Source organism: Ammospiza caudacuta, chromosome 7, assembly GCF_027887145.1.
Source record: "Ammospiza caudacuta isolate bAmmCau1 chromosome 7, bAmmCau1.pri, whole genome shotgun sequence".
In the NCBI taxonomy this organism is placed as follows: domain Eukaryota; kingdom Metazoa; phylum Chordata; class Aves; order Passeriformes; family Passerellidae; genus Ammospiza; species Ammospiza caudacuta.
The window spans coordinates 29,962,731-29,987,267 of record NC_080599.1 but is presented as its reverse complement, the minus strand read 5'-3'; the positions used below and the strand labels follow the sequence as shown (position 1 = coordinate 29,987,267).

The 24,537-nt window shown below is 38.4% G+C and overlaps 1 protein-coding gene across 1 annotated transcript; it reads left to right on the top strand.

Moving 5' to 3' along the window:
- The first annotated feature begins 227 nt into the window (after positions 1 to 227).
- On the top strand, positions 228 to 20,177 carry SLC35A3 (solute carrier family 35 member A3). The gene is made up of 8 exons (XM_058808515.1): positions 228 to 309; positions 10,143 to 10,347; positions 11,196 to 11,350; positions 11,453 to 11,575; positions 12,692 to 12,863; positions 14,892 to 15,010; positions 15,518 to 15,651; positions 17,755 to 20,177. The coding sequence occupies exons 2-8, from the start codon at positions 10,161 to 10,163 to the stop codon at positions 17,843 to 17,845; spliced, it is 981 nt and encodes a 326-aa protein (XP_058664498.1). The 5' UTR covers positions 228 to 309; positions 10,143 to 10,160; the 3' UTR covers positions 17,846 to 20,177.
- The last annotated feature ends 4,360 nt before the right edge of the window (positions 20,178 to 24,537 follow it).

Genomic DNA, 24,537 nt, shown 5'->3' with positions numbered 1-24,537 from the left:
GCTGCCGAAGCGCCCCGCTCACGGTTGGGCGCATCCCGGCCCGTGCCGCTGCCCTCTGGGGACCGCGGGGTCCGGGAGCCGCCCGTGCCCCGCTCCGCTGCCCTCACACGGCCGGGCCCCGGCCCCGCGCCCGCCCGGCCGCTCCCGGCTCTCGCTGCAGCCGCGGCCCTGGGAACCGAGCGGGCGGGGCTCGGCTGCAGCCGGAGCCTTTGCGGGACGGGACCGCCGCTCCCGGAAGCACCGGGAGCCGGAGCGGGCCGAGCTGGGCCGGCGGTGAGCGGCGAGCGGGGCCGCCTGGCAGGCGCGCAGGTGGGAGCGGAGCCCGGCCGGGCCGCCCCCGCGGAGCGGTGCGGGGCTGGCCGTGAGGGGGAGCCTGAGGGAGGCCGGGGGGGGAACCTTTGGGGCTAGTGGATGGGGCGGGGAGCAGGGCTGGGGAGAGAAAGCGTGGGATTAAGGGACACCGAGAGAAATGGCTGGAAATGGAGCGGTTTGGGCAAGAGGGAGAAGAGGGTGATGTTGAAGTTGCTGTGGGGAAGCGGCCGTGTGTGAAGTTGGGAAGGGGCAGGGTCTGCCCAGAGCTGTGTCAGTGCTGCTGAGGTTGTGACTGCCTTGCTGGTGCTGTGCTGAGGAGATGCTCACTATGCGTGATGTGGTGCTGCATGTAAAGTTCACAGAAACGCACATTTTACAAGTACTTGCATGGTTATCATAATTTTATACCAAGTTTTTGAAATGAGAAACGCTCTAAAGGTTCAACACTTATGGATTAAGCGAAATTCAGAGGATAGAGAGATAACAAATGTAATAATGCATATTATGGAATAAACTGAAAGATAAAAGATAAATATCAGAAGGTACCCAAAGTTGTTTCGTTTTATTAAATACTATAAACTGTGTTTTAAACCAGAGGAAGGAAGGCTTGGATTCCAGATAAAATATTTTAAGGTAATGATTGGGTGAAGAAGACTGACATAGCTTTGAGCAAAGAGGAGTGTGTTATTTGGGACATAAAGAAGGTATGCAACAAACACTTCTAAATCTGAGTGAGCACCACAGTGGGAAGTTTTATTTTTCATTGGGTCTCTACACAGGAGAATTGGTATCTAAGACAACCTTTGCTTTTTAAAGACCTCATGTGCAGAATGACAAAGTGGGCCTTGGAATTAACATTAGGTGATGGACTGCTTTTCTTGAAATCTGTGGGGTTACTTCTTTCCATAGGCACTGCACTTGACTTACCAGTGTGTTCACTGAGTTGAGCTACAGGCTGCAGGGTGAGTTTGAGGGAGGTAACAGTTGTGGAGAAAGAGATTTACAATAATCTCTCCCTTTGGAAGCTGTACTTCATTATTCCCTTGTACATTGTTAGGCATTGTGAGAAGAACTTGTGGTTGAAAATCACAGTTCTGAGCAATAAGTATCCATTGGTTCGGGATGCGTGATGTTCTGGTTGGTAGAAGTAGTATGTGTAGCAAAAATACTGGTTTGGGGCAAGACTGTTTCTAGTAAGTATAAATTTGCTTTCTTTAGAGCAATGTATTATTAGGAGTAACTCTGCCTCCAACAATCCCCAGGCTGCCTACACAGCCTAATTACTTATTCAGGTGATGCTATTGTTTGCAACAAGGAGTAAAAAGCAGGGATCATCTGTGCCAATTGCCTGTGGAATTCAAGTCACTTGTCCCCTTAAACCAGTTCTGGTTTTGGCAGTGTTCAGGGAGCACAACACATACTTATCTTTGGGACAGGCTTGCTAGAAACAGTTCCTCCCAGACTGTTCTTGAACCGCTTGCTACCTGGGCTTCTTCTTCACTGGTTACTTCAGTTCCCACCGTATTGAAGCTCCTGTGCAGGCTGTGTGCCTTTGCTGGAGCTCAGGAGGCTGCACAGCTGGATCACATCAATGGAGGGTGTCTCAGGAGGGGAGGAGAGATCCTTAACATCTCTGCTTCTCAGGATCTGGCATGATAATGTCAGATGGTTAGGAGTTCAGGATTTTGCCACTGGATTTCTGAATCTTGTCTTACATTTATATCTGTTCAGTGCAGTTCAGTTGTCTCATTTTATTTGTAATCACTAGCATGCTGCAATGCCTACAGATTGATTTTCCCTGGAGGATCTAGTTTGTGTTATTCTACTCCAAGTAGGTCACCTTGACTGAGGTGTTTGACACACTGTGTTGCCTTGAGCACCCAGACTTGATTTGTAATTCACAAATAGCAGAAGTGTAAGCTGCAGCTGAACCCCTGCTAGATTCAATGTTCAGTCTTTCAGCACCTTTAATCAAGCTCCTTCACTGGCTTGATACATCTGCAGGAGCTGCATTCCAGCAGTCCCTTGGTTCATGGCATGGCACTCCGTGAGCTTGAGGAGGGGTGGGCGTCTGAACTGAAACTGAGACCTGAATGGCTCCTTGCTTGCAGAGGCTGATGTGGCTGCTGGGATCTATCTGTGCTGTGATCTATATAATGAGCACAGTGTATGTACTGTGTGAAAACGAGATGCAGTTCAGGCAGCTTGTATCAAATTTCTGTGCTGGCAGGCAGAGTGTGGCTTAATGACTGTTATGTCAATATAAAACTATTACACTACTGGGCAGAGTTGAAGTCTTCATCTTATAAAAAAATGCTGGTGTTAACATTTAGCTTAATGAGGGCCTGAATTTCCAGAATGCAGAATATTTATACTCAATATGTGATTTGTATAATATTCATCAAACCAAATTTTCATCAGCCAAAAAAATATAATCTCTAGATTCTTAGGTCTGGCGTTAAGGATAAGGGTGGTGGGCTTAAAGAGCACTTAGCCACAGATCCCACATTTTAAGATTCACAATGCTTTAATCCTCCTGCCTGATACATAGATTAGAATGCTATTTTTTTCCCCCACAAAAGAAACAAACAAATGGAAAACCTTTGGGAGCTCATAAAACAACTCACCCAGGTTCCCTTTCTGCACGGTTTTCTGTCATGTAAGAAAACCTTGCCTGAGTCCCAAGGAGTTTATAGCTTTCTCTGAATTGAGACTTTAGTTAATAGTTAATATGGAATTGCATTCCCTTTGTTCAACTTGGCAGTGGTGGAATTTCCTGGTTGAGTGATATATATGGCCAGTGAATTACTGATACATTCTCCACTATCTTTGGCAGAAGCCAAGGTTTTGGAGCAAAGTTGAGAAGAAATCATTGGTTGATCTTTAACAGTTACCATTTAATGTGTAACTGCTCTGAACCTAGGTGCACTTGCCAGTTTTGAAAACAATCTGCATGGTTTTAAAATGGCCAAGCATTGTGGTTTGACCCCGGCTGGCAGCTAAGCACCACACAGACACTTGCTCACTGCCCCTGGTGGGATGGGGCAGACAATCAGGAAGGTAAAAGCGAGAAAACCTGTGAGTTGAGACATAGGCAGTTTAGTAGGTAAAGCAAAAGCTGCACATGCAAGCAAAGCAAACCAAAGAATTCTTTTACCACATTCCATGGGAAAGCAGGTGTTCAGCCATCTCCAGGGAAGCAGGGCTCCAGCATGTGGAGCAGTGACATGGGAAGACAAACAGCATATTTTGAACCTCGTCCCTCCTTTCTTCTCCCAGCTTTATGTACTGAGCATGACTCCATATGGTCTGGGATATGTCCCCGTGGTCTCTTGAGGTCAGCTTTCCTGGCTGTGCTCCTCCCAACTTCTTGTGCATTCCCAGCCTCCTCACTGGTGGGCTGGGAGGCAGAAAAGTGTAATTCCTGCTCAACAACAGTGAAAACATCCCTGTGTTGTCAGCACTTTTCAGCACAAATCCCAAACACATCTCCCTGCCAGCTACTGTGGAGAAAGTGAACTCTACCCCAGCCAACACCAGCACACAAGATACGCTTGTGCCTAGGGAGCAAGGTGATGTTGCAGGAACAAGGTCCTGCAGTGATCTACTGTGCTCTACTTGATCACCTTGTGATCAAAAATACCATTTGAATGCAGTTCTGTTTTCACTTCTTTTCAGTAAAGATTTTTTTTTTAATGTAAATTGAGAAATTGGAAATACTGCCTGAAGGAAACTTTCATATAAAAAAAAAACTTTGTTCCTCAGTTTCTGCTTGAAGAGTGAGGAACAGACTTTGCTAGAGGATTTGCTTTTTGCCACACTTCTGAAAAATTGTACAAACTCCAAGAGAAGCACAGTTTTGTTTTTTTTCATAGTGTACTTAGTGCACTTTATGTCTCCAGCAAGAAAAATGAATAACAAACTGGAAAACAAAAGAAAGAGTAAGGTAAGTTTTAAAATGATGAAGTTATTTGCAGTGATTTAGTGCAAAGTGCCAGGTTTTTGGGGAGGAACAGCTGACAATTTTAGATAGCTTATGGGAGGGAACAAATAAGAAACTTGTTCACAGTATGAGGAAAATGGAAAACGTAGTAGTGACATTTTAAAGTGAGGTATACAAAATATTTAGGACATGCATTACTATAATTACAGTGACATGACAGATTTCATCTTGTGGTGGTGAGGGGAGAAAGAAATGTATTGTCAAATTTTAGCAGTCCAAATATGGCAGTTAAATTATTTGTGTGTCTGTAAATCTACTTCAGAATGCAGTTCAGCAGCACTTAACTAGATTTGGAGAGGTCTATGCAGCCTCTGTACCATGTGGAATATTTGTCATAAAATCACAGAGTGGTTTGGGTTGGAAGAGAACTTTAAGGTCATCTGTTTTTGACTCCCTGCCCTGAGCAGGGACACCTTCCATGGACCATGTGGCTCAAAGCCCATCCAACCTGGCCTTGAACACTTATGGAGTAATGGAGTTTCTCCAGTTCTCTGGGCAGCCTGTTCCTGAATTAGCCCAGCCCACACCCAGGCCATTGTTCTTGGCCTTACTGCATTTCATGAGGTTCCTTTCTTCCATTTATTTCTATACTTAAAGTATATGTTGTATTTTACACCACTTTTGATAAATACAAAGCTATATTTACTAAAAAAAAAAAAAGAAAAGAATATTTTTGGAATAGAAGTTTCTCTGAGGAATGTAGTTGTGTTGCAGAAAATGACATGTCAGTTCTGTGTTATCCAGCACAGGGAAGAGGGCAATGCATGTAGAAAGTAAGTAAAGCATAGAAAGAAGTTTTATAAAGATAGTTTTTTCAGGTTCTGTGAGTTCTCTCTTCCAGTTGGGCTTCTCCTTTGTTGACAGCTTATTGTATTTGTATAGGTGTGGCGTCAGCACTAGGTTCATATTTCATTGGAGAAATATGAGAACACCATCCTGCTTCTTTACTCTCCTATCCTAACTTCAAAGCAAACGCTCAGGAAGTGTGTCCATACATGTACCACTGGAATGACACAGAGGCAGATTCAATCAGTGTTTGTTTTCCAGCAGAACCCATATGGAGAATTTGGTGTAGTAGCACAGAAAATTTAAACTTTGCCTTTGGCAGTTTTGAGAGGCTGGTTGTCTAGTTCTGTGTTGGGCTTTGCGTATTAACTGATACACAAATGTCTTTTGTTGGTTGTGCAATGTTAAACTGATTAGTCATAAAATGGAATAAGACCTAAGAAAAATAACTCCTGTAACTTGGCTTTTTTACTCTAAAAAACTGTCTGCAGTAAAAACATTTCACAGCTAGGCTGGAAGGAATTTAATTCATGTAATGACATCACTGTGAAGTTTTGTAGCATGATACTAGTTAGTTTATTTTTCTTTTTTTAAATTAAACGTTACTTGTGATGGAGTATGGAGGAGTAAAGAAATAGTTGCCAATAGAGGTTATTTTTGTCAAATATTTTGGTGAATTTAACTTACTTTTTTGTTGTGAGACTTGCTGGAATTTACTGTTAATTTTTTTCTTGACTTTCATCTACTTTTCAGATAATGTTGGGTGCTTGGAGTTTTTCCTATAAGTTTCTCTGATACTCCCTGTAATTCTGAGTCCTTCTACAAAGTTAAGAATAGAATCGGTTCATAGACTAATCCTTAATTTTGCACAGGATTTTGCCACAGTAGATACTTGTACAGCTGAAAACTTCAGGAGTTTATACCATCAGATCTTTAAAAGACAAAATCTTAAGGTTAAGAAAAGTCCCATAATCTTACTGCTCTGTAGTAAGCACTGATTAGTATCAAGGAGTTTTGGTGTGCTGTTCATTAAGTCAAATTGATTAGGGCCTAATTTCATCTGCAAATATTAGAATTTACCAGTATTTGAGTAGGGAAAGTGTAGGGATGAACTAAAAATAAAACGTAAAATATTAAGTTTTAGCCTGAGTTGGAGGTATTACAAAGAGAGATGAAAATCTGTAAGTCAGAAATGTATTCAGTTTTGAATTATTATTATGAGCTGGAAATATGTGATTTTCCTCTTCAAAAAATCTGCTTCTTTTGAAGAGTTATTCTTCAGACTTTGGGCAGTATGGTACTTTGAGCTGACAGTATTACTTCCTGTATAGATTGCTTTGCTTTGGTTTGTGTTCTGAGAACCTTTCCAACATCCTTCTCCTTTTTCCTTTCAAGGAGAACAACTCTTCACATAGTATCCAAATTTTATGCAGCTGTGGGTATTGAATCCAAATGTTGCATGGCTGTAAATGCCACCTTGGCTCCCTGTGTATTGGCTCCTGTGTGGGCTGCCTTCCTTGTGGCTGCAGGGTGTGTCCCTGGCACACCTGAGGGATGACGCAGAGGGAACTGATGTTTTTACCATAACAGAGGAGAAGGTACCGAGCCCAGTCCCTGAGAGGAGTTGTTTAGTATTATAGTCAGGGAAGTGCAGGTCCTTGGCACACCCCAGTGTAAGGTACAGTTCAGAAGGCAGAGTTCATGTCACCACTCAACTTCCAGTCTTTGAATGAGCAAACCTAAATCTGAGTTTTTACACAGATTTATCCTGCAGAGTACTGAGCAGCGCATCCAGAGCCCAGTGAGGAACCTGAGCTGTAACTCTGTACAGGAAATGCAGTGGGAACTTTGATATGATTGTTGGTTTAAGATAATCCAGGTGTGGGCTGTTACTGAAGGCAAAAGTTCATTTGTTCTGTGAGGGCTGCTGCTGTGAGGGTAGCAGGAGCTCATGGCTACAAATGAGCTCTTACACCTCTGATAGTCACCTGTAAATCTAAAGGTGCTATGAGACTGCAGTTGAAGACAGCCCAACTCTTTAAAGTTCAATATCTTGCTCCTTTTGTGGATTATTCAGTTTGCAGGAGAGGTCTGTGAGCTAATAAGCTTCTCTTTTTAAAGAGAAGGGACCAGGAGAGCTGGTGAGGTGTTCTGTGTGCTTAGGAGTGATTATATTATTGGCATGTGTACATTTCAGAACTCTAGTTCCTGCTCGGTGAACCAGCTTGTAAGTACAGCATGAAACTTCACACACTTGCTGTCTACAAGCCTGTCTTGTTCACCACTGACAGGACAACTTTTTAAAAGTACCCTTATTTCAGCTATCTCATGCTGGACACTTAGGTTCCCTTCCATGTGCACTTTTGGAACTCTGAGATGCATTAGTGATTTCCTTGCATTAGCAGGAAGTATTTCCTGCTGCTGGTGCCTTTTTGAGATTCACTGGGGAAAGTTCCCTTTTTCTATCATGACTTCCAAGGAAGAGAAGACAGAAGTTAAATATAATGATGTGGTATGGATTCTTATGGCTTTGTTTATGGGCTTATCAAAGTGTTGTGCTTGTGCTTCTTGGTGTATTTTCATGCTGAATGCTCTGCTACTTGCTCATTAGCATACTTGTGATTTACTTTTAAAATTACATTTTAAGCTGCTTCATAAATAGGTGGTTGTATTTTACAAAGAAATTAATGTGAACATCATTTTTAATATTACTGCCTGTTTTGAAGGTTCCAGAATTGATATCTGATGATTTTTAACATTTGTAAACCCCTTTGTCATTTCACAGGCTGACAGAATGCAGAAATTTGGGTTTGAGTCAGGAGGGATATGTGTGTTTAGAAGCATTTTGAAAACTAAAAACAAACAAACAAAACCAACCAAAAACAAGTTTAAAAACCTACAGTTTAAAGTTCTAAGGACTTATCTGTATGTGTGCTTTCATGAAATTTTTGTCTTAACAATATATTGCTCTATTTCCAGTTTTTCAAGTCTGAATACTAAAAAATGAGGTAGATGGGAACAGTGAAAGAAATTGTTTGTTCAAGTTGGCTCACATAAATGTCAGTTTTCTCTCGTATCATAGGCAAGCCTTTTAGTGACATTCAGTTCTGTATTTTCTCTCAGTTGTTTTTTTTTTTCTTTACCTTCTTTTTCCTGTGTCTGTGTTGCTGGTACTTCTCCAGAAAGCATGGTCTCTGAATGTGCATGTCACTCCTTCATCACTTTGCAGGAACTGCTCTTTTTCTCCTACTTGTTCTCAGCTGTAGCAAATTTACGCATCAGGGTTGTTGTTCTTCAACTATCAGATCATCTCAGTTTTGTTGTTTAGGATGCATAATTCCACAGTTAACACCCTCATGTAATGGATTATTTCACCAGAACCAGTGGAAAACAGCAAATCTTGAGTATTGTCTGCAGCTTTCTTCTCCTTCATAGTTTATATTTCTGTTTGATTCATACTGCTCCAGTGCAGTTGCATCTTTAGTATTTGTTAAATGAGATTATAGTTCATGTAAAAGTATCTCTTATTAAGATTCCTTAATGAAACCTTGTGTGTTTCTTCCTTTGTTTCAGCATCCTGGCATCTTTTTCCTCGTTATTTGCCAGTATGCTTTTACAAATATTTTTACAAAGGCATGATTTTTTAAGACAAATAATTTTATTGCATAGGATACAAATGTGTACTTCATATCTTTGTGGCTGTTGATAATTCACTCCTGTGTGCAGGTTACTGCAATGTCTTTTAAGTGTCAGCGTTGTACAGGTAATAATTTAACTTTGAATATTTGACTGGAGAAAATCTATAAATGCTTAGAGACAAGGTAAGGACAAAATATTATAAATATAAATATATATTTATATTTATTTATATTTATATTTATAAATATAAAATAATCAGAAATATTTGAAGAGTTTAGCTCTCCAAATGTCTACAAAACCAGCAATGAAATGCATCTTGAGCTAGAGAAATGCAGTTAGCAAGAAACTGCTTCAGTTCTAGCCATAAATACTTAGAGGTACCAGCACATCCTTGAGCAGTGTGGACAAAGCTGTGTAGTTAATGAGTCAGAAGTTGTGTGCCTGCAGGTGTAAAACACGAGGACAGCTCTGCCATATGCACCCAGCAGCTGGGCTGCGTCTTGACTTCTGAAATTGAGAACCACATACATTATCTTGGCTTGTTACTCTTCTTTTGCTTGTAAACATAGTTGTAAACTTCTAGTTATTGATTTGATTTAATTTGACATTATTAAAAATGGCTCTGTTTTTGAGTAAATGGGCAATGAAGGGAGTAGAAGATAATCTTTTATAGAAAGCATTAGTTTCTGTGTATGAAATTTCTTTATATGAAGCATAGCAAAAATCATGTCATAGTCTGAGTAGCAGCAAGCTTTTTTTAAATCACCTTGTCATATATTGTGGTTGCAAAATGAAAAATACTGTCTCTATTAGTCTTCTGCAATAAGTTAATCCTTTAAACTGGTGACACATTGCAAAGAAAACTGCATCAACGTGGTGAAAGTTCCTGGTAGAGATGAGGATGGTACAGCTGTACCAACATGAAGTTTGTGGTAGTCAGCGCAGCCTGAGAAAGCAGTTACAGTGACCTAGTCATCTATATTCAATGAATTTTTTTCTGGGCAGGATGATCAGCAGGACAGGTTTAGTGCTGCCTCCCCTAAAGCTTCTCCATCCCATGTCTTCCTCTCCAACTCTGCTTTCCCACAACTCTCCCTTCAGTCAGGCATACCTCTCATTCTCATTTAAAGCAGCCCAACCTCACCCTTCTTTTGCAGGCCCGGTGCCACCTGGCAAGGCAGAGGCTGCAACCTGACAGCCTTGGGAGAGCTGGAAGAGTGGGAAAATCTCTTCAGTGTGGGAACAGCTCACTGCAGCAGGAGCACAGGGCATTCTGCTGTACCCCAGCAGAAAACACCATCACCCTGAAAATACCTTCTGAGCCTTCACCTACATAAACAAACCAGTGATTCCCAATATCTGCAATATTACCTTTGGGTTTGTTTCTTTTTTTCTGTTTCAGAAAGGAAAAGGTCAAGAAATGTCTGCCAATTTGAAGTACCTTTCCTTGGGCATCCTGGTTTTTCAGACCACAAGTTTAGTGCTGACCATGCGCTATTCTCGGACGCTGAAAGAAGAAGGACCGCGTTACTTGTCCTCTACTGCAGTAGTTATTGCTGAACTTCTGAAGATTTTGGCCTGTGTTCTATTAGTCTACAAAGACAGCAGTATGTGTCAAATTTTGCACCAAGTAATTTTCCTAATCAATGTGCTGTATTGTAGTGGCAACTGCAAAGCAGCCATGTGAGTACAGGCATACAACAAAGCATTTCCCTTCTTGTGTAAGAAATAGTCTTGGAAAGACAATAATCATACTGCATATTTGCTTGAGAGAATGGATACTGAGGAGGGCAGGAATGAATTTTATGTTAACATCTCAAAGTTTGTGTTTTCTCAGGCATTTTAAGAAATCTGTATGTAAAAGTAGGAAAAAATGAAAAGCTTTAAGTGTGTCCAAAGGATGAATGATAATTTAGAAACCAGTGATAAACAGCAGATGCAGAAGGGAAGAAGCAATTTCATTGTTACAGGAAGAATCATAGTTTAAGCCTAAAAAAAGAAAACTATATTCACATTTACTCTAGTTTTTATTTTGTATATTTAAAACTGAATGTATCTGGTTTCTGTTTGATTTTCAACAGCTTAAAAATGTCATTGCCTGTTCATAAATATTGATGACTCTGTAGGATTCTAAATGTGCACTTTTTAGGTGGTACTCTTTGATGTATTATCTTAAGTGTTTGATAGAATTTGAATAAGTTTAACTCAAAGTATTTTGAATAATTGTTTTCATTCTGATATTCCAGGCTGCAGGAAGACACTTGCAGCCATATTTCCATAAGGAAATATACAAGGCCTATGAAAGTGAAACAAACATAGATGGTATTTTCAGGTCTTGGTGTAGTGATAGCTATAAAAAGAGGCAACAATTTAAGAACAGAACATTGCTGTTTGTCTTTTTTCCACTCCTTTCCTTTTAGTGAATGTCTATTTCTTTTACTGTTTCTTTGGGTAGAATGCAATTTACGGACTCTGAACAGAGTGCTACATGATGAAATCCTTAACAAACCCATGGAAACCCTTAAACTTGCTATTCCTTCAGGAATTTACACTCTTCAGAACAACTTGCTATATGTAGCATTGTCAAACCTAGATGCAGCCACATACCAGGTATTGCATATTTGGATTTCTCTGTAAGTTTAAAAAAAAAAGAAGAAACAAGAAAACCCATGAATTGTGGCATAGTAGCAGTAACTGTTCTGGTTCTTCTAGGTTACATATCAACTGAAAATTCTCACCACAGCATTGTTTTCTGTGTCCATGTTGAGCAAGAAACTGGGTGTATACCAGTGGCTGTCACTAGTAATATTGATGACAGGAGTGGCATTTGTGCAGGTAAATATTTGCAGGTGATTTGTGGAGTTTTAATGTGTTTATTCAAGAAGCATGAATTTCTATACTGATTATCCAGCTTTCTGATTCTACCAGCTGCACACGAGCCCCAGAGTATAGTCAGGAGCTACGAATCACAGCTGGCCAGGTCTGGAGGACACCAGAAGTGGTTCAAAGGCAGAAGATAACACCTCTTTTGCAACCCAGTGCTCTACTATAGAATGTGACAGGGCCTCTGGAGCAACCTGCAAGTAATAATGATAGCAATTTTATTAGCACGTTTCTTCAGGCATTAGGAATTCAGAGATCGTGTCTACCAGTGCAGGCTGTGTTCACTTTGTCATATGGATTCAGCATGGCAAATTTACTTTAGACTTATTTTAAAAAGCTAAATTGGCCCCAGTTCTCAATAGTGCAGGTATCAGAGTTGATAGTTTTCAGAGGGCAGGTTCGTAGGATAAGAGGATAAAAATTCTAAGAATTTTTAGCAGATTTTAGTATACCTGGAAATACTTTATTCTAAAATTTAAGAATTTGGAAAAAGATACAGTGATTAAATGCAGTAATGAAAAATGATAACAAAATACTCTGACAGTATTTAACAGACTCCTCAGAAAGTTTTTGTCCATGGCATTGCATTTTATTAGTTAGACACATTGCAAGATTTAACTGGTCTGCACAATCACCAAAGAGGGGCACATGAAAAACACAATTCATCCTATCTTAAAGACAATTGATGTAAGTCATTTCCTAACTGTGCTTATATTTGTAAGGTGAACAACTGTTGGGTGGCACAAGTTGGTGGCAGAGAATGACCATGATAAGTCATACTGGGATTCACAAACAGTTCTTGCTTATAAAATATAAATCCTGCAGCTGTTTAAATTGATGAATATTCTCCCAGTTCAGGCACAATTTTACTCCTTACAAATACATAGGAAAATAATTACAGCTTTGCAGTCTTTTAAAGGTATTTGTAGTGCAAAATACAAAATTTTTCAAGTATGTGATTGTCTGTATTTAGTAACTGTTACTGTCTGTGGAAAACAAATTTGCATTTTGTAGATACTCATGACTTGATTTCATCAGTGAGTTTTATGTATTTATTTTTAAATCCAGTGGCCTTCAGACTCTCAAGCAACACCTGCTAAGGAGCACTCAGCAGGATCACAGTTTGTAGGCCTGATTGCAGTTCTCATAGCATGCTTTTCTAGTGGATTTGCTGGAGTTTATTTTGAGAAAATTTTAAAAGAAACTAAGCAGTCTGTGTGGATCAGAAACATTCAGCTTGGTAAGTTTAATTTTAATCATCTGTTAGAGATACTGCATTCTGAAGCATTAAGACAATTGTGCAAAATAAATGTATAAATAAAAAATACCACCAACATTTTAGTATGCTACATATAAGTTATTTTAAAATCAAAATTCAAACTCTGCTAGAGGGAATTATAGGCATTTCTTTCTGATTTCAGTCTAGTTCTTGATTTACTTTGTTAATATAATAACTGTACATTTGTGCAGAAACTGTTAATTGAATTTTTTTTTACTATTTTTTAGAGAATGTAGGAATATTAAAACGAAATACATTTCCAAGTTAGTGTTTTGAGATGTTTTAAGATTAATGTATTTTTTCCTCTCATGTCTGGGTAGGCAGCTTTTTGTATTAAAAGTGCAAGCTATAAAATCTGCTTTGTTTGTGAACAAAGTGGAGGTAATTATTTACTGTTATTTCAGTAGCAAAGGTAATTTTCTTTTGTGTGCATAATCATTGAGGAGAGGCATATGGAAAATACCAGTTCATCTTAACTATTTGTACAGCTGTACCTACAGTGCACCTATCAGCATGCATCACATTATATTCACATCACCTATATTAACATACATTAACCACTCTAGTCTTCACCTACCTTTTGTAGGCAAAATCTATTTATGGCACATTTGAATGAGTGCACTGAGCAGAATTTGACCTTCCCAGTGCCTTAGGATGGACTAGGGATCAAATCCACAGTGTAAAGTTAAGTCATGAGATGATTTGGTGGATCAGAGCTGTGTGGAGAGTGGTAGAATGTAGCACAGTACTGTAAGAACAGGAGATGGTGTGGCTTCTTTTGTAATTAGTTAGTTGGTCAATAAGCCATCTTTTTTTTCCTTTACTTTCTTACTACTGTATTTTAATTATAAATGGTTTCAGTTAAAAAAGCAGAAGTTAATTTTGAATACATTCAAACATTTTTATATGATCATAAGTGTTAGCCAGACATTCATAAGCAAGAGCTCTGAAGTAGAGCTTTTCTTAAAACACAAGCAAAAAACCTGCATGTCCAACCAGGTTTTCATTTTCCTATCCATAGAGAATTATAAAAGTGTAGAAAATAATGGGAAAATAAATTAGGATTGTTTTAAAAATCAGTTTTTAATGCACACCAATACTATAATAAGGATGTATGAATAGTTTATTATACTTCTTTATCTTAACAGATTAATTGGAAATGACAAGTAAATGGTTTAATCTGAATGATAACTATGTTTTTAGTTTTGCCTACAAAAAGAATTATTTCTTGTCAAACAGAAGTTGTTATTTTGTTCAAAACAATTCTGGCTTTTTCAGATGCTGAGAAATATGATGAAAATAACCTTTTCTCAGAGAAGGAATAGAAAAAAGTGTTGCCCCTTTCATGCTCAGGACTATAGCAGACATAATCACAGAGTAGCTGCTGTCATGCTCGAGGAATTAGGAAAAGCTTCCCATTTGATAGAAGAACAATGGACTCACCAAATTAAAAACTCCACAGTCTCACCTCAGATTCAGCTTTTGACATTATGTCTTTACTAGTAAAAATTCATTGTGTTTGAGACTGGCTCAGGAGAATCCCATTTCAAAGATCCTTGTCTGAATTGGCAAACTGCTAATTGCTGCTCCTGCTGTGCCAGAGACCTTCTATTCCACTGAGAGTTTTCCCTGTTTTTCTCTCCAGGTCATACAGGGTGACTTCAGCCTTCAGTCATTACTAGTTTCAGGAAAACTGAAATTGCATTTAAGTGAATTTTGCTATATGCCATAAACAAAAATCTCTCCATTCCAGTAGAAAGCAATGGAAGATAAGTATATAAGGATATCTTTATGGAAACAATCAAAACTTTTTTCAGATGTGGAGAATAGCTTTTAAAAGAGAACAGCAAGCTGATTGCATTTGGATGTGATGGTATTGCAAGTGACGGTCCAATTTTAAAATCTGAAATGCATGAGCAGCCTTTAAGGACAAGGAACCTGTTTGCATGTTTTTCACCTGAAGCTTTTAAACCAATCTTGTACTTTCAGGGTTTTTTGGTAGCATATTTGGACTGATGGGTGTTTACATTTATGATGGAGAACAACTGTCAAAGAATGGATTTTTTCAAGGATACAATAAACTTACTTGGGTGGTGGTTGTTCTACAGGTGAGACCTCGTGTTCCATGTTTCTGTGAAGGCACTCAGGGATTTACTCTTTTATAAATAACTGTGGAAACTAATGGGTGTCCTTGAAGGTGCTGAGAATTCTACAGTTGAAAGTCTGATTTATCATTATTATCATACTCTGAATGAAAATCTGGAAGTATGTAGCAAGTATGTGATTAAGTATTGTGCAAATTAAAAGCATGTAAGCATTATTTATTTTGTGATGTTTAAATTTATCTCTCTATATGCCCTTCCCCATGTGACTAAAAATGTACAGTACAAGCATTTCCACTCATTTAATTGTGGTAATGTGATCAACAATTTCTTTAATGGGGAAAGAACTACTCCTCCAATATTTATTGTCAACTGTATATATTCCTAATATAAAATAAATGTATTGCTCCTCAACACAGACAAAAGCTTTTCCTAAAGTAGGTGCATGGTGTCAAAACAGATGCTCTCAGTCAAATTATCAGTTTGTGAATCCAAACCTTGCTGTTTTTCCAGGCACTTGGAGGGTTGGTGATTGCTGCTGTTATAAAATACGCCGACAACATTTTAAAGGGATTTGCAACTTCTCTCTCCATTATACTGTCAACATTGATCTCCTATTTCTGGCTGCAAGATTTTGTCCCTACAAGGTAAGAATTATTTTCCATGTTTACTAAAAAAAAAAAAAAAAAAAAAAAAAACAGTTGAAAATTTACTGCTTACCAGATATAACTGCGAAAATAAATAAAAGAGAAATCCCATCCAAGCCGCACTTCGGAATGTCTTGCACATCAAGGTTTAGCCTCATCCCGTAGCTAACAGTGAGCTTCTCAGGCGGGTGAGCAGCCGCTGGCCCGGGGCCCCGCGGCTCGGGGGCCGCGCTCCCTGCGGCTGCTGCCGCTGCCCGGGGCCGCTCTTCGGGCCGGGCGCGCCCCCTGCGGGCACCGCGCCCCTGGCCCGGGCTGCGGCTGCTCCGTGTCCCGCGCTGCGGGCCCGGGACCAGGGGCTGCGGCTGCTCCGTGTCCCGCGCTGCGGGGCCGGCACAGGGGCATCGCCTCTGTGCTGCCTTTCATCGCCCGCAGCACAGGCTCTAACACAGGTGACTGCAGTCACGCACCCATGGAAGTGACGCTGCAGCACTGAGTTGCCCAAGGGCAAGCAGAAGCCCAAAGGCAAAGCCTTTTCTAAAGGCAATGCAATATCTTGTAGTTAGAACAGCCAAGAAAGAAAAAGAAATCCTTGCTCCATTTTTCTAGGCCCTGTACACTGTCCTGATGCTTTGGGGATCGGACACTGGTGGCTCTGTGTGCCACAGGCTTTGTACATGGGTAGGTTGAGAACACCGCTTGTCTTGGCAGTGCATGTTCCTATATGGAGTGTAGAATTAATAATCCCACTTCCAGGTGTAGGAATAGGATTTTACTTATGACTGACCAACACTCCTTGCATATGTTACATGTACTCATAACACAAGAATATTTTGAATAATATTTATGACTTTTGTATCTGGTACAAAGAAACATCTTTTTATCTAAAAATATATATTTGCAATACTGCGGTCCCTTTTATCCTTACCCATTCTGTGATTCTGTATTATCAGGACTTAAGCATTCAAAAAAGGAAATTGAATAGCTGTTTAGTCTTAAAAAGTGGAGGACATTGAACTTAAATTATAAGTAGATTATATTTTCCAATTAAAACAAATGTAGAAAGTGCTTTAAGAATTTCTGTGTACTCAAATGGAAAATTAATAAGTAACTTAACAGCTTCTGCAAACATGTTGAAAATTAAATACAGCCAAGTAGCAGTAGGTAGAACTTGAGGCGATCCTATTTAATAAAACTTGACTAACTTGAGTTAATCAAACTTAATCTTTAGTACCTTGCTTATGCTAACAATGCATTTGAACTGAAACTGCAATTTTTTCTGTCACATCAACAGTTTTGATGGGGTAATCGATGTAAAGTACTTAAATGCTTGAATGTATTGCAAGGGGCCATGTCTCAAAACAGGTTGAATGTATTCTCTGAAGGATTATCATATCATATGCCACAGTTTTTTTAGCATTTGCTTCAGAAGATGAAATTGTTGATGATGTCATGTCTGTGAGGAGATTCTTTTCTAAAATATGTACTGATTGTCTCCTAGCTTTGGTTATTTGGTATCAGACTTTAACTATCAAAAAAACTTGAAAGACCAAAATGTCACAATAGAAAAGATGCCTTTATTGTGTTGTCATAAGACAGATCTTTCTGTATCTGACAAAAATTAGATTATACTGACTTGCAAACTGGTTCTTGGGCAGCAGTAATTTATTTTGACATAAGCTTTGGACTTCAAAGCAAACACAGCTCCAACAACATGATGTATGTAGTATAAGAATGGGTGGGTAACCACAGAAACTGCTTTTCTTCAGCCCCTGATTCCATTTTGCATAAATCTTTAGGTAAAAGTTTAAGGGGAAAAGGATTGATCTGATTGCTTTTGGAAATTCCATGAAAGTGTAGTTTTAATTTTCAGAATATGTTAGTATAATGATACACGAATTTGCAGTTACAAGTTTCTTACCTCAAAAGCTTTGTGCATCCCCCTAAAAGAAATGCATACAAATTATTTTGGTCTTTATCAATTGGACAAATATAATTTATCTTTCTGTTTTCCTCGTGGAAAAATGTTCTTTCTTTTGATTGTATTGCATAAATAAATTTGCATCAACTAAAACAAACTTTTTTTTTCATCCCTGTTCTATTCAGTGTCTTTTTCCTCGGAGCCATCCTTGTAATAGCAGCTACTTTTCTATATGGTTATGATCCCAAACCTGCAGGAAATCCCATTAAGGCATAGCAGACTTCCTCATCAACCTGCTTCTCGAGATCATGCACTGGGGGCCTTGCTAGCACTGGCATGTGGGAAGTGTCACTGTGCACTGCCAGGGAAGGATGACTGCCCTGCATCTATTGAAGAAATGCTGAAGAGTAGTTCTGAACAGCCAGAGGGGTTACAGGTGGAGGGTGATGCTGTCTGCAACTGATGGGGGGGGAAATGTCAGGGGAATGCCCAGTGCAACTTGCTAATAAAAACTTGAAAGAACCAAAAGTTTCCAAGAAACTACAATTAGGAATGTTTACACCTTTGACTGAGATTGCATCACAAGAATTACTGTATTGACTGCTGCAGAAATATGTCCTATGCACTCTTTAAAAGAGCACATGACAACATTGTCAGATTGTATGTTTTTGCTATTCAATTCTATTTAATCTTAGTAAATATGTTTTTAACTGTTTGTCTATTTACGTGAAATGAGCAGAAAGTCATAGTTCTAAAGTGATGGTTCTAATTAGGTACTCCTTATTAAAACTGAAAATTGAAGTATGATTGAAAGACACTTTCACAATATCAAATATTTTTATATTTTTAGAAGGCTGATTTAATAACAGAAATCTGTTATTAAATGATAGTATTTTAATTCTGTTGCTTCTATAAAACTGTTGTAGGAATGTTAACATTCTCACTGAAATACAAAGGGAGGAATACTCCAGCCTTCATCAGCCTGTAGTGTTGGAGCAGATGGAATAACTCTGGGAACACAGGCTGGAGGTTACTGTGCTAACCTGGGAGCAGCAGTAGGGATGTGATGGCTGCTTGCTCAGATGTGATGTTCATTCTTTTTTTTTTTTACTGATTATAAATCAACTTTTTGGTAGAATCTTAAAAGTAGTTTTTGTGCTTTAAATCGCCTCTGAAGATTTTTTTTAAACCATGATTTCAAAAGACAAAGAGCTCATAATAAGCATTTTAAAGGCATTATCATTGTCTGTAACAGCTCCATCTGGAGATATTATGGTATGGCATCTGTATACTGTACTGTACTTTATTACAGAGGTGTTTTTTAAACAAGTGTTGTTTACTCATGAACTCTTCCAGGCTTTTTCTGTATATTTCTATGTAATGGTTTAATTGGAGTTTTGGTGGGGTTTTTTAAATTATTATTATTTTGTTCTGAGAGTCCTTGAGCCAACAGATTAAAATGGGTTCTCTGGACCTATTTGTTCTAATAGTAGAATTACTGTAATAGGAAGTATAATTAAAAAGCAATTAATTGTGCAATAGGTAAATATAAAAGCATGCTGTTATTCTGTTTAAAGCAAAAAAAACCAAAAAAACAAAAAAAAACACTTCACAAAGAACCCTTGCTGCAATTAGATTAATTAGACTGTTATGAACACTTGCATATAGTCAGAAACACTAAAAAAATCTGCAACTAATAAACAAAAAAAAAACTGTCTTAAAAATCATTGGTTTTCAGGTTCACAATGGATGTTAATGTCAAGTGACTCATGTGACACCTGTGATGGTGCATTTATATAAAAGCATTTTGGGAGTCCCTTACCAGTAGAATGGCAAGTGGTAAAAATGTCTTTATTCCTTTCTTCCCTGCCACCACTCCCTCCATTCTCTTTCTCACATCTGTCTTGTACTAAAGGAAATGTGTAATAGAAAGGTGTTTTAAAATGTTTACCGAAGTACCTCATCTGATTGACCAGGAGATTCTGTAGGAGTGCTCTGAGATGTCTTAGTGAAGTATTGTAAATGGGAAAGGAAGAATTCCACTGATGTCAATCAAGTAAAAATGGTTTCTTTCTTCTGTTGGCAATTACATGTTTTATCAACATTTTGTTTGTTTGTCTTATCAGAGCAAGACATTAAAGAAATATCAGAGCTCTGCCTAGAGCTTGTTAAGCTTTGTGAACTTTGAATCTGTCCCAGCATGTTGTAATTGCAGTAGCTTTGCTACTTGGCAATCAAAGCTATCTAAATGGGCATTCTGGGTTAATATTAAATCTTTTACACGTAACATTCAATGTGGCACAATCTTTGAAAAGTCACATTTAGCCATGCCCCCCTGCAGTGCACCCTGCTCACGGCAGTGCCAAGCACAGAATGGGACCTGCACAGCTCTGAAATGAGGTGGGAGGTGTTGGTGCCAATCTCTCAACTGGAGTTTGGTCCTACACAGGAATACTTTTGATTTCGTGAATCACAGTAGTGGGAGTGTTCAAGTGATATAATTGGTAACTTTCTTTAAAAAAGTCTCCAAAAAACATAAAAAGCAGGTTGAGAACACTTTAAAGCCGGTTGTACTGGAAGGGACCAAAAAAGCCAAATAATTACCACGTGGCTGGAGCTCTGTGACATGTAGCCTGGTTTTAATATTTCTGGTACACCTGTCAATATTTGCCAGGATGTTTAAAGGAAGGACCAGGCATATGTCCTGGTCTTTCCTTTTCCCTCTTTGCTTTGGAATAGAATGCCATGCAGCTTTGGAAAACTGCCTGCTGTACTAAGGAACAGTAGCTCCTTTCTGTAAAGGAACAGTCGCTCCTGCCTGTAAATCCATGACTTCCATGCTTTCACTTGACAGCCCAATTCTGTTTTCCAGCAGAAGGATAGATATCCTCACAGACTTGTTGCTGAAAAGTGATTTTGCATTTTTAGCTGTGTTTCCTCACAGAGAGGAAAGGCTCTTCTCTGAGGTGTGACTCTGGGCAAGGGGAGGCAGCACTTGCTTTGTGAGAACAGAAAGGATTTCAGGAGGGCTTACTGATTTCTGTGACCTTTGCATTGGGGAGCATGTGCACATTTTCTCACTGAGATACTTCTGTATTTGGATTTTTATTTTTTTTAAGTAGCTTTAAGTCTATAACTCATTAACTAACCAAAGAGTAATAGCTAGCACAGAGTTTTGGGAGGTAGTGGATAATGTACTTTGAGTTTGCCCTAAAAGCAAATGGTGTAGGAGTCTAACTTCCCAAAAATAAACTTGTCTTTCTGAACTATTTTCTGACTTTTAGACAATGGTTTTGTTAGTTTAGTTGTATATTTAGGAGGCTAACCTATACATAGCAGAATTTTGTTTAAATATTTATAAAGTTATAGAAGTTATAGCTAGCTATTTATTTGCAATAACTTGAATTATGTGATTTTTCTTTCTGGACTTATATGTTGGGTGTACTAGTATTTATTGAATGCTTGGATATTTGGTAGTTTTATTTGAGAATCTCTGGGATACATGGTAAATGGTCAAATAACAATAAACTTAGGACTATCTTCAAAGCAAAAGATATCAATTCAATGGTGAAAAAAAATTGAGTGTAATAAAGTAAGATAAACTTTTCTTTCAATATTGTATTTCTAAGCAATCCACAAGTGCCCAAAAATGTATTCTCAAAGAATTCAGATAATTCTCAAAGAGTTCAGGTAATTGTATAGTTTTATTCAACTTCATTGTTTTAGATAAACTTTAAGAAAACCTCCCTTTCTATTTGTTTCAGTAAAGGGTAGATAATTGTTCTAGATTAAACTTCTATAGTGTAACACCTTTGGTTATTTACTACAATGTTTTAGTAACTATTATGTTATTTTTCCTCAAAAAGCCAAAACAATCTCATTTTGCTTGTGTTTCATGTGCATACAGGCCTCTCACAGGCTCTTAGTAGTACATAATTCTTTTGTATGTGTTTTTAACTTATTTTTGTGGCTGTAATTCAAAATACTGTAATAGACTTTGTTTATTTTTTTTAATTGATAAATGAAACATTGCATTTCTTCTGTTTTTTGTTGTCAGTAACTTTCATATTTGAATGTATTTCCTGATCAGCCCTGCATGTTCTGTTGTATTTAAGCAATTGGCATTTTCCAAATTTGAATTTGTTGCTTGTTTCCTCCTGGTGACAATGTTTCTTGCTGGATATTATGTTGAGGAGGATTATGCATTCCTTTCATATCTGAAATCTATGTTCTCTATATTTGTGAGAATGAGTTATTAAAAACCAGTAAAAGGGGTTTTTTGTGTATTAGAAAGGTAACAGTTATGTATAAGATGGTATTATAGCATATATGTGTAATTTGTCATTACCTAAGATGGTGCATTACTGTAAGAAAGTCCAAATATTGTTTCCTTGCCTTTGTTTTAATTGTTCTTTTCATTTTTAATGCTGATTAATTTCCAGAGGAAGAGAGTCCTGTTCTTTCCAGGTAAGCTCATTGTATGTTTTTAGGTATCTAGAATTAAGACATTCTATAAAGAAAAATTTGGGGCAAAATGCAACAAAATATGTGAAATTGATTAGATCATATCTTCTGCTTCAGTTACTGTCCAAAGTTCTGTTCAGTTGAATTCTTAGCTTTTTATAAGTATTTCTCAGCTGAATTTCTAACTCTTTCTAGAACAAGAAATAGTGTCCTGACTTGCCATTCAGTGCTTGTTCTTGCTCTTGAATGTCTGCTGCACATTTGCATCCAAGAGTAGACATGGCACATTAACTTGTCTGCAACCTCCCGTCATCATTCTGACTGTAATTAGAAATATTAATTTCATTAGTGATTTATAGCTCAGTAAGAATTGCTTATATGCTAAGCATATGTTTGTATTTGCTGCCATGATTTTTTTAGATTTTTTTAAAACTTTGTCCTTGTTGTCAATATATGAGCCCAAATATAGTATTCAAACATTGTAGCAAAAATTTTAAGGTAGTCTTAGTTTTTTACACGTTGATATTCGTGTGTGATTACACTGAATACAGTTCTAATGTATGGTGTTTCCAGGCAATTTGGAAAAGGTTATTTTTTTTTGGTCTAACACTGCTGAGCACTGGAATGCATCTTACAGGACCTAACACAGTCCTTCTTTTAATCCATATTAAGATAAAATACTGTATTTTTTTTCTTCTATATGAGTAGATAATGCCACTATAGTAATAAAGTGGTTGAAATTAAGCATTGGCTTTATTAGGAATATGATTAAAAACTGTTTGAGAGCTTTGTTAAAAGGAGAGACTTGCCTTATGCACGTGCTTCTTTTTGACCATTGTGTCATGATTTCTTGCAGTGTTCTTGTGATGCTCTTCTGGTCTGAAACCCCAGATGTGCCCTGAACCAGGGGTGGTAGGGAGCACCTGAGTATCAGTACCAAGTTATAGTGTGGGGTGTGGCTGTAAAACACTGTAACACTGTAAGAGCCATGAATAGCTGTAATTTACAATATGTCAAAGACCTGAACAGAGTTCACAAGCAGTTTCTGTAGATGATGGATAACGTTTCTCTGCCTGTTCTGCAGATTCATATAATAAAACTGGGTCATTTCACAAGCAGTTTTCAGGACACCTCATTTCTATCAGTTTCTTTTGCCAATTTTGCCCTGCTCTGAATGTTAACATGCAACACGATTTAAATTGAAAGTTTTATGCTATTAGGTAACAAATTAATGATTCCTTATCTAGGGACATTGTTCTTCAAGCTTGGTGTAAAGGCACTCCCTGAGGAATCTTACCTGAAATTAGTGAAACCATCATCTGCCTGTGCCTTGGAATACCCTTAGGGAGATAAGTACTCTGTCCTTTTTCATCCCTCTTCCAAAATGATGGTAATGACTTCTACAGCTAGCAGGTAGTAGTATTTACTTAGTAGAGAGGGTTGAACACTGTGGGTGTTTAGACATTACAGACAGTTCTTGTTTCTCTTACTCAGGAGTCTGTGTTAATAATGTTAAATATGAAGGTTAATGTTATGTTAATATATAAATTAAATAATGTTAGAGCAGATTATGTTGGGACTTTTGTAGGTGAGTGGAGTTTAATATTTGAAGACATGTAGCTGGCTGAATTTCATGGCAGCAACAGTAAATGTATTCTACATTCTCATTATTTGAGTTTATTTACATTCTCATTATTTGAATCATCTGCTCTGTCTACATGAGCAAACTTGATACTTAAATGCATTTTGACATCAATAACAGGTGTTGGTCTAATATGAAGGTGTGGATAGAAAACCATCTTGTCAGCCTAGTTACCAAATTACTTTGCTGATGTTGTAGTTGTGTTGACTTTTGAGGTGAATCCCTTACATGTCACCTCCATGTCTGTGTGTGACTTTCCCACCAAAATCAAACAGCCCTCTGAGGAATGGACTTGAAACTATGCCAGCATCTTCGGACCCCTCTCCTTTTCAAGTAGAAGTGGGACAGAATTGTCAAATACTTCATGTGACACCCTGATACTTGTAACAAATGACTGATAATAGCAAACATCCCAGACCCTCTGGACACACTAGGTTTCGTGAGCTGGAGTTGGCTTGTCTTTGTCTAGATCCATTGGTCTGAGTCGGGCTGTGCATCGGTGAGTTCTAAATTCCTTAAAAGGTGCATTATGATGAGATAAGGGGTGCTTAAGGCTAAGGGTTTAACCCAAGTCCCCACGATCCTAAGTGGTGAGTGATTGACACCCGTTTGCTAACGTGGTGGGAGCTGCGGTGCCGCTCTACCTCAGGGATAAGTTCCACTGTTGGTAGGGACAAAAAGCTGTTCCTGCGCAGCTGAGGTTTTGGGGGAAAGAGGGATGTCACAGGAGCTGGGGAGATGGAGATAAGCAGCAAGAGGACTGAAAGATGGAGGAGTAAGAGCACAGAGAACAGACTGATACATGGATACAGCCATGGAAACTTGTGTCTGTATCATGAATGTAATGGTATGTAATGGACAG

What these genes read in the sequence shown, in the direction of transcription:
- SLC35A3 (XM_058808515.1), top strand. Translation starts at nt 10,161, where the DNA reads ATGTCTGCCAATTTGAAGTACCTTTCCTTGGGCATCCTGGTTTTTCAG. An exon ending in ATTAGTCTACAAAGACAGCA is followed by an intron (nt 10,348 to 11,195) that starts GTATGTGTCAAA and finishes TTCTTTGGGTAG; the next exon opens with AATGCAATTTACGGACTCTG. An exon ending in CAGGAGTGGCATTTGTGCAG is followed by an intron (nt 11,576 to 12,691) that starts GTAAATATTTGC and finishes TTTTAAATCCAG; the next exon opens with TGGCCTTCAGACTCTCAAGC.